This window comes from Gavia stellata, chromosome 1 (genome assembly GCF_030936135.1).
Source record: "Gavia stellata isolate bGavSte3 chromosome 1, bGavSte3.hap2, whole genome shotgun sequence".
In the NCBI taxonomy this organism is placed as follows: Eukaryota; Metazoa; Chordata; class Aves; order Gaviiformes; family Gaviidae; genus Gavia; species Gavia stellata.
This window is the reverse complement of record NC_082594.1, coordinates 97,883,174-97,893,560: the sequence shown is the minus strand read 5'-3', so window position 1 is coordinate 97,893,560 and position 10,387 is coordinate 97,883,174. Positions and strand designations below refer to the sequence as shown.

Sequence of the window (10,387 nt, the reverse complement as noted above, 5' to 3'; positions counted from 1 at the left end):
GTGCCCGGAAGCACCCCCCGCCTCCGCCCTGCCTGCCTGCCGCACGGAGGGCTGCCGAGGGGATGAGCGGCGGGCGGCACAGGCAGGCAGCTAGCGGGGCGCGCGTACCGGGCTGCGGGGAACCCAAGGGGCCGGGCAGCGGCGCCGGCTGCGCCGCACGCCGAGCCGCGGGCGTAGCGCGAAGCCTTCCCGTGCGCGTCAGGAGACAGAAACTTGCCTATTTCATTTCCAACCCCGCTGGCAAATAACTACCCGGCACTCCCACCGGCCCCCCCCGGCCAACGGCGTCCTCGTAGCGTGGACTGCCACCGGGCGGGGGCGGAGCCTAATCGCTTAGGCCCCGCCCACCGGGAGGACCCGGAGCCGCCCCGGGAGTTCGCGCAGCACCGTCTGGGCCCACGTCAAGATGGCCGCTTCCTCCCTGCTGGGCTGCGGCCGGGCGGCGACCCGCAAGGTAAGGGGTAGGGTGAGCGCCGAGCCGGGGGAGAGGGAGAAGGAGGAGCTCCTCGGACCGCCGCTACCCCCCCGCGGTTGCTCGGTTCCTCTCGGTGGCACGTACCGGACCGGTCACCTCCACCCCCCCCGGGCCCGCTGCGCAGGTGCCGGCCGCCTCGCCTGAGGCGAGGCGGCCGGCACCTGCGCAGCGGGCCCGGGGGAGGGGAGATGCGCATGCGCGGGGCAGAACAGTAGCCCCGCCTGCCGAGCCCCCCCAACGGCGGGGGGGGTGGCAGTGTTTCCGCGCATGTGCCGTACGCGGTGTGGGGTCGTCTGGACCGCGGGTGGGCAGCGGGAAGTAGGAGGATTGCTTTTGTCCCGCTTCGTTCACTTTTATTATACGGTCCTTGCAGGTTTTGCGGCTGGAGGCCCGCGGGCTGCCAGGGGCGGCTCCCTCCGCGGCGCTCTGTACCAGGCCGGCGGGCTCCGGGACGCCGCCGCCAACGAGTAAGGCGCTTGTTTCGTCGTGAGCGGTGGTGGGGTGTAAATAAAGGGGTGTTCAGGCAGGAGAGCCTCCTTTTCTGGTGCTAAACCAGCAAGGTAGCTAACAGCCTTCCCCTGCAGCCTGTCAGCCTCGGGAGGTTTCTGCGCCCTGTGGTGGCACCCAGAGCATAAAGTTTATCTCCCCATCGGACGGGGGAGCGCCCGCCTGAAGTTCAAATCCCTCTGGTTGTCATTAAATAGGCAAGAAGAGCTCAGAGATGTGCATAGCCACACCTCTGAACAGCTGCTACGTAAGCCAAGAAAGTGAAAAGGTCATCACCATGTAAACAAGGATTTCTGTTCAAACATACTGTGTAGTAAGAAAACTAAAAGTAAAGGTCTGGTAGGAATGGGTCTGGGTGGGATATATTTATACTCATACGCCATGCTACGAGCTTGGTGCTTCTTTCCCGTTTACCTTCACCTTAATGTGTTAGCTGCTGTGATTCTTGACCAGACTTAAGGAGAGTTATCATTATATTTGTCTTAATATAAAGAAGCCTTGCAAGTTGCCTGAAGTTTAATGGAAATGAGTGTAGTAAACTACTTTTTTTAGAGAGGTGCAAAATCTGGTTTTGAATTTCAGATGTTCCCCCTTGTCTTCTGAAATGTTTGGATTATGAGGGTCAAAAAGCATTCCATTTTACAGAAAGAGAGGAAGACTTGCAAGATCCAAATATCTGCTCCAGGCAACAGTGTCGAGAAGCTGCAGAAAACTACCATGGCCCTGTTGTGTTAAATCTAGCTTTAATGCTTCTTGCCCCATTGGTCTGTAAGCAGGGCAATACATGGACCTGGGTCCATGGGACATTTGACATTCAGAAGTATTTGAACCCCTTCTGTCCCTGACCAAAGTGAAAACATGAATACAAATTTCAAAGAGGGATATCTTGTGCAAAATGCTGTTTGTAAATGGAGGCTCACTGACTCAGTGAGTAGGATTCCCATCCCAAATTAGAGATCCAGGTGCTTAAACAGCAAAGCTCCATGGGACCATATGTAGGAATCATCAGACTTGTTGACAGCTGTTGAAGAGATCCACTGAAAGAATAGTTGAATGCAGTCTTCTGGCTTCTAATGTTAGCTTCTTAAGTGCCAAAGCAAATAAAAACTTGATTGTTTCATTAAGAAAGCCTTTGCTGCATAGATTGATACAAGTTTGATTGAATAACATTGCTTTTCATTATAATTTATTTTTTTGCATTATTTTAAGCGTATTTGAGATATGCTTTAGCATCAGTTTCTAGATTCGTTGTCCTGCAGATCTGATTTCAGAAGGTGTCAGGTGACCTCTTAGGCCACCTCTTTCAGCCAGCTGCTTGCCCTGCTAATGGTTAAGGTTAGTTAAGGTGCAGAGGACGCAGCTGTCTTTTTCAGGTTCTAGCTGGAACAGGGTGTGCAAATTTTCTTTGCTTTGCTGAAAGGGTCATGTTTACTTATGAAGTCAATGATGGGGAACAGACCTGTAATTTCTGGATGCCGTCTTTCTGAGTGCAAACATGTTTTAAACATGTTCTGATAATGATATTGATGTTACAGGCATCAGTAAGAATGCATTTGGGAATAATACTCTTGTAACTGATTTGGATGTATTGTTCTTTTGGCAAAGTGATGCAAAAACAGATTAGGTGGTAAAAAGTTTGAAGTACCATAATTAAAGTGTCTATACCAGTTGTATTAGACTTTATGATTAAAAGCTGGAACATATCTTTTTCACATATCCAAATATCACTATTTAAAGTATTTTTGCACTAAAACCTGCTGTTAATAGTTAAGTTGAATGTCACCTGCCTTCTTGGTTTCTTAGGATGTCTTAACATTAATATTTCTTCAACTTATGCTCAGCATTCACTTGTCTGTCATCCCTTTGGGTATTCTTGCATTAGTTTGACCTTCCTGTATGCTTCTTTGAAGAACTCTTGATTCCTGGGTGATGTTTTCTCACGTATTAGTTTCTACAGGCTGCTGTTCAGCTGTGTCAGTCTGTGCAGGGAGTCAGGCTTCTTTCAAAGGTGGCTGCCCATTCTTCTACTTCCCCCTGTCCTCCCTCCCCACCTTGCACCTTCCATCTGGCAGAGAGAAATACGTGTCTGAAATTATTCAGAAGTATTACCTGTAAACTGATATTTTTTCATTTGTACTTATGTTAAGAAATCTGTATTTCTTTCTTAAATACTTTGCTTTTAATTTCATGTGTTGATCTCTTCTGTGATGTTTTCATTTGGACATTGCTAAAGACTTGCTTCTATTCAGAACTAATTATACTAAGACCTTGGATCACACAAGATATTACTATAAAATACTAGTAAGGGAGAACAGTGCATCTGGTTTTTGGTCTTGTAAAGTAGATCTGGGTTTCCAAACTGTGCAGATAAATCTGCACAATAGACTGGAAATCTGTTGAATTACACTGCTGGTTGGAGGTGGTGCAACTCATAATGGAATTGACTTTGCTATAGCAAATTTCACCAGTGTTGTATCTTCTTAATGTGCTCCCAGTCCTCTTTGTTCTCCTGTTTTCTGTAACCACAACAGTATTTGCTGTTGATCAGCTTCTTGAGGATATCATTGGCATAAGCATCCAAGGGGTATTTGGTACTCTCTGGAAGGGCCTGAAAGTTGCTGCTTTCTCTTCAGCTGTTGGCTCCTTGTCTGGAGAATTTAGCTTAATGAAAGTATCCAAGAGGGAGAAGAAATAAAGGCAGGCTAAGATGAAGCATTAGGAAATCTTCTAAGACTTTTTTTACAAGACGTCTCAAACCAACAATGGGAAGTGGAGACAGTGAAGACTGGAGAGAATAAGGTCTTGGGGAAATAATGTTGAACTGTGTTAGACACAATTCAGTTGGTAGGTCACATGGACACGTGAACAAGTAATACTTTTATGTATGGCCTCAGGTATCTATTATTTCACTGCTTTGTCTCTTGGGAGTCATCCCTCCCTACTGCTTTAAAGATAACCATTACAAGAGGCTGGCTATTGCTATGTCTGTTTACTATGTCTTCTGCTTTGCTGGCTTGTTCATAGACAAATATTATCTCTGTAGCAGCATATTTGCAGAGCTCAGCTAACAAGCTATCTTAATGTTCATCTGAGATAGGAAGGTGTCTGTAAACTATTTTCAGTGATGCAGAATTGAAGCACAGAGAGAAACAGCTCTTGCGAGGAGTCTACCAAAGCAAGGAGCAAAAGGCATTATCTTATGAGTTTCAGCATCGCAGCAGCAAAAACTGTTAAGTGCTAACTAGAACTCTAGTTTCTTTAACTTAAAATGTCTTACAACCTTCTGATTCATAATGCCTGTATTTAGTATAATAACTTCAGTTTGTTTTTTGTACCAGATTATCTCAATGTTAAAATTGTATGACTAAGATCACTAATTAACACCAGTGTCGGATATAATGATGATAATCCTCTTTATGCCGTTTCCTAGATGTAGTGGCACCACAGGGAAGCACCAAGCTGCTAGCCATCAAGGCACCAGCTGAATTTCCTAAAATGTTGTCTTCTAGCTCTCTCCTAGTATCTGCAAACAAAGGTGAGAGCATATCTAGTACTAACCTCAAGGAAGCTTCAAAACCTTCTGCTGAAGACATGAGGATGTTCATGTCAAGAAAAACTGTGGTTGCATTTCCTCAGCGAGTAGTTGTTTCTTCCCTTGAGGAGGAAAACCTCACTACACCTGCAACAGAAGGAGGCTTGAGGAACAAGTTAGTTGAGGAAGAAACTTTGTCTTCATCCAGCTCAGATTCAGATTCTAGCTCAGATTCTGAGGAAGAAAATGATGATGATTCAGAAGTTGCTATTAAAACCAAAATTGAGTTTCCTAGACGAGATTCCATCTTTTCTGAGAACATAGCAGTAAAGGCATCAATGCTAGCAAAAGAGAACTTGTCCCAGAAATCCCACAAAGGATATGTAGCTAAGAAGAAGCCATGCAAAAGAGAAACTGATGTGTCTGCTATCAAGCAGGTTGCATTTTCTAAAACATCAGTCAGCCATGAAACATCAAAATCCAAAGCAAGAGACCTTAAAGTAAAATCAACTCCAAAAGAAGCAGTTCGGCAGAAGCTGGTCTTAGAACCATACATGGTTGAAAGCCAAGACCTGGCTGATGTCACTCATAAGTCTGATTATTTGGAGGAAAAGTCTATTGGAACCCAAGTAGCAGCTATTCAGCTGAAAGCTTCATCAGTGACTCAGGAAGACAAAAAGCAAAAGCTGGTATCCAGAGGAGAAGAAAAAAAGGTGAAGCAGGCACAGGAGTCAGAAGCAGAAGCAGTAACTGCTCCTAAACTAGAAGAAGAGAATTCTGAAAGCACAATGTTGGTGATGGGCACTGCAGCAAAGGAGGAGACCATTCAGGAAGCAGGAGTCCAGGCTGGAGAAAGAAGCACTATAGAGGGTACAACTTTAAATTGTTTGAACTGTATTGATTCATCTGGGCTAGGGTTTAACTTTTTTTAAAGGGTTTCCAAATCTTCTCTGTTCGTGATTCTCTGATCTTTATACTGAAGTGTAGCAGTGACTTTCTGGAAGATAAATTCTTGTTCATTGCTAACTGTTATAAGCGCTCAGTTTCCAGTTATGCTGTGAAAGGAAGCGGTCTTCATTTAACTGTATGTATAGTTTCATAAACCAGTTACTTATAAAATGAAAACAAGATTGTTTCCACCGTGAAATCATGGGTTTTATATGACAAAACTTGTTTTCACTCTTTCTCTTTTTCTCGGAAGTATTTGGTAGCTGCCTTTCTCCTGAGCCAAATTTGATGCCATCTGATTTTTGCTTAAATGCTGCTGTCTTTCTCTTTCTTTCTTTTTTTTTTTTTTTTAATCTTGCAGTGTTTCAGATTTCAGTAGACTTCAAGAATTCATAGTGTAATGTTGTAAGCGAGTCACATTGAAGTAGGACAGAGTTGACCTTATAACTCATTTTTTGTAGTGAGCTGGGGAGGAGGCAGTGATATGTTTTAGGAAAGACCATCGTGCATCATATAATCATCTCCTTAGTTATACTTCCGTATCTAACTTACCCTTCTTATTTACTACCAGTCCTGTTAACTTACTGGTCTCGTTCTGTGTATTTCAGTAACAGATGCCCCTCATCTGTGGTGGCTTACCATTCTTGCCTTTCAACTTAGGCAGCATACCATTCTTAAAACACACACCCTACACCTCACACCCCCTTTCTGGTTGCTGCTTTGAATTCAGGAATTTGCCTACTTCAAGTAAAAGCAGCATAATTGTAAAGCTGCTTGTATATCATCCTTTTGAAGTGATAATCCTTGCAGAAAAGGCCCTGGGGGTCCAGGTGGACAGCAGGTTGAACATAAGCCAGTAGTGTGCTCTTGCAGCAAAGACCACCAATGGTAATCTGGGCTGCATTAGGAGGAGTGTTGTGAGCAGGCTGAGGGAAGTGATCCTTCCCTGGTGAGATGCACCTGGAGTGCTGTGTTCAGTTCTGGGCTCCCCAGTAAAAAAGAACTGTGGAGCTACTGGAGAGAGTCCAGCAAAGTGCCACTAAGATGATGAAGGGACTGGAGTATCTCTGCTGTGAGAAAAGGCTGAGAGAGCTGGGACTGTTCAGCCCAGAGAAGAGAAGGCACAAGGGGGATCTTATCAATGCATGTAAATACCTGAAGGGAGAGTGCAAAGAAGACATAGGTAAGACTCTCTTCAGTGGTACCCAGTGACAGGACCAGAGGCGGTGGGTACAAACTGAAACACAGGGTTTTGCCTGAATGTCAAGAAACACTTTTTTTTTTTACTGTGAGAGTGATGGAGCAGTGGCACAGGTTGGCCAGAGAGGTGGTGGAGTCTCCATCCTTGGAGACATTCAAAAGCTGTCCGGACATGGTCCTGGGTGGCCTGCTCTAGCTGACCCTGCTTGAGCATTTGGGGTTGACTGGGTGGCCTCCAGAGGTCTCTTCCAACCTCAACCATTCTGTGACTCTGAAGTGTCTAACCAGGTTAAGTTACAAAAAATTGCTTTTGTACATCAGTTTCCAGGATACAGTGCTGAGTAAAAGATCTGCCTTCTGTTTTAAGGGGTTAGTCGGCTCATAATTTGATCTGTTTTAAGAGTTGGAAGCTAAGCTTACCTTCTTCCCGGACTGCAACTCAAATGGTAAAATGCAGCAGTGTTTGCAAGTGACATTTTCATTTACTTGTTCCTCCTTGCAGTCTGCAGCAGAAGCTTTCTTTAAAAAAATTGGGAAAAGCTACTTGTATTTATCTACAGATGATGCTTTTCTCCCCATTCATCCACAGTGGAGTTCTAGATGCTCAAGCACTTTTTTTTTTTCCCCACATTGAAGCTGATATGAAGACCCAAAAAATGAGTTCAGTTAACTTCAAGTATGAGAGGGAGGACTTGGGAGGGAGGACTTAAAATGTGCTAATGATTCAAGGTGAAAATTATCACACATCAAAGAGCTATGAAACAGCCTTCTCTACTCTGATGCTGTAAATCCAGAATAAGATTAGGCCCACGTGACAAACTTTTCCTGCAGATCTGTATCGATGGAGCAATAGTACCACTGTGCCTCAGACCCATCAGTATCATAACCACACCAGCAAAACCCTTTTGGGTGGGACCTGGCTTTGCTGAAAATGGCACTTTTGTTGTTGAGCTCCTCTTGCTCTGTGGAGGTGGTAGGGCTGTGACAACAGGAAAGTTTCTGTTGGGTATGTGCTAGAGGACTCTGCTGCAGTGGCTGTAGGAGAGGTGGGGGTTAGTACAGTCAAGTTCACCCCCCTTTACTGCTGGTGAAATGTCTTTGGGTGCCCAGGGTAGCAAAGACTCAAACCTAGCTACACCATGTTCAACAGCATAACTGGTATCTCTAGGCATATCTTGTTCTCTCTTCCTTTTGAGGCCTTCTTTGAGAACAGTACTGCTGTTTACAGTTAGTGATAATACCTTCTGTAATCTGTACTTCTGTCCTGTTCCTATGGGGTTTTTTTGTTCATCTGCAAACTGCAGCAGGCATACTGAAGATGTAAAAGCAATTTTTGCCATTACAAACCTGGATGTTAAGGTGATGTCATGTACTTTGTAGAGCATGCACGCTAAACAGTCAGCAAAAACTGCTGACTTTAACTGCTAAGAAAGTAGCAAAACAGTAGCATGGTAACTCAGAAACATACCGCTGATTCATTTAGGAAGAACATCCTGTGAAATGCTTGCTCTTTAAGAGAGAAAGCATAGATGAAGTCTGAAGTGTGGGGAGGATGAACTCAGGGATAAATTTTTCCTTCAAGAAGCCAAGTACACTGTATTTGGGCAGGAAAAATGAGACTCCATCTGCTTTTCTTCCTGAGCATCTGTCTCTTAATTTGGAGCAAGTGTCTCTTGCAGGTTGAATGTACACTTGCCTACGCTTGCCTGTTCTTGGGGCTATTTGCAGCAAAGACCGCATCATCTGGCTTTAATATCTCTAGTGTTGTCTCCTATGAGCTGTCTCAGTAGGAACAGAGCAATAGGCACAGGGATATTTCCTTTCATAGGTTGTGTGTCATATTTTGCTGAAACCATGGCTTACTACATTGCGTTTTAGAAGCAAGTCTTGCTAAATGTTACGGATGCTTGCTCTTAAACTGATAGCATAACCTTGCAACAATTATGTCATAATTAAAGGGGAACTCTGGTGTTCAGTTGCTTGAGTTCTTCTATTTTTATTGTAGACGGTTGTATTACAAAAAGAAGCGTAATATGATCTAACCTAAAGCAATACATAGAAATTTATATGACAAAGCTTTTTGCTAGATTATACTTACGTCTTTCCTGTTGGTGTATGGGAATAAATCAATATTGGGAGTAAAGTTTCATTTCTTGCGATTTCCTTGGTTGTAAAATCAGCCCATAACAGGAACCTTTTATGTAAATGGTACTGCCTAAATTTGCATAATATTCTAGAAGTCTAAGAATTTATGTTGGCTTTAATATGAAGTAAGGAGTTCTGAATAACTTTATTAGGTTATTCTTTTAGGAAGAAGAGCTGATACAAAGTTTAGATTATCATATTTAGAAGAGAGGAAATATACATCAAAGGCTCTTGATATATTACTGTTCGGTATAACCACATTTGAAATTAAACTGTGGAGATCTCTGTAACTCCATCACTTCTCCCTGTGGAAAAAATTCAATCTGTAAAGTAGTTCCAGTCTGTATCTCATGGTCTGACATGATGATATATCATTTGTACTGCTGCTTTGCCTCTCCGGGCTTGCTAAGAATGTCACCTACTGTTCTGGCTGGAGTGAAAACCAAGGCAACTATGAAAAAGCCAGGAAATGCAGACATAGGTCTTCAAAATATAAATTAAATGTTCTGCCCTATCCATCCCCAGCATTAGGTGGTAATTTGGATTTGAAAACCTGTGCTGTATTAGATGACTTGTACTGATTCCTGTTCCCCTACTGCATACTAATGTGCTGCTTTAGGACCAGGCAAGGTACCAGCAGAACGTAGTAAATTTTTGTTGTAGCTGACTTTTTTTTTATGTTGACTGGATGAGGGATCTGACAGTATATGAAGCCTGGCTCAGTAATTAAGAATATTGCCCTCTGGTATATCATCCTTATAGTCATCAATTACTGTTTGTTTTCACAGAGACCACAACAGCTGCTGAGCCTGCTCCAGAAGAATTCGATAATTCTACCTACAAGAACCTTCAGCATCATGAATATAACATTTATACCTTTGTTGATTCTGTTGCGGTTCTCTCAAAATTCAGGCAGCCTCAGCCATCTTCTGGAAGACCATCACCAAGGCACTGAAAGAACCACATTTAAAACAAATGCCCAGGCAGAATGATAAATTGTTCTATTTAGCACTGTTGCTTCATCTGTATTAGAAATCAGGTAATAAATAAATACATAATAACTTACGCTCATGCTTTTGAACAGTTCTTGGTTCTTGGAGTCCTTCACTTCTTGACTTTTACGAATGAGCTGCAAGTGAATCATTGCTGAATAAAAATAGCTTTTCTACCTACCAGTATATATAATTTGGTGACAGTGTAAAAACAGTGCTGACTTTTCAGTGTCTCCAAACTTTTGATACTGACCATTCTTTCAGTAGCGTGTCAAAGAACGTAATGACCCTCATGCGTATTTCTGTTCAGTATGCGCCATGATTTTAGTAGGTCTTGTTACCACCGTAATGCAGCGAGCTGTTCTTCTTGCACACAAACATGTTCCCAGCTCTGAAGAGGTTATGTTTACTCTGGATTTGAAGTTAAAATCATTGGCTGGAAACAGCATAAGAAGTACTTGTCTCCTGTGGCAAGAGTGTATGTTTTGTGTTAGCAGAGGAATGTAAGTTTATGTAATGTGATTGAAACATCTCAAAACCTCTGCTGTTGTAAAGGGAGAACATACAGCTTCATTTAATCTTCTGATG

General features: G+C 43.3%; 1 protein-coding gene across 2 annotated transcripts; it reads left to right on the top strand.

Moving 5' to 3' along the window:
• Positions 1 to 375: 375 nt before the first annotated feature.
• On the top strand, positions 376 to 9,893 carry NDUFV3 (NADH:ubiquinone oxidoreductase subunit V3). 2 transcript variants are annotated; one of them, XM_059820507.1, is made up of 4 exons: positions 376 to 454; positions 849 to 942; positions 4,503 to 5,384; positions 9,596 to 9,893. In XM_059820507.1, the coding sequence occupies exons 1-4, from the start codon at positions 407 to 409 to the stop codon at positions 9,760 to 9,762; spliced, it is 1,191 nt and encodes a 396-aa protein (XP_059676490.1). In that variant the 5' UTR covers positions 376 to 406; the 3' UTR covers positions 9,763 to 9,893. The 2 variants fall into 2 exon arrangements, with proteins under 2 accessions (XP_059676490.1, XP_059676483.1); XM_059820500.1 differs by having other exon boundaries at positions 4,413 to 5,384.
• Positions 9,894 to 10,387: the final 494 nt, after the last annotated feature.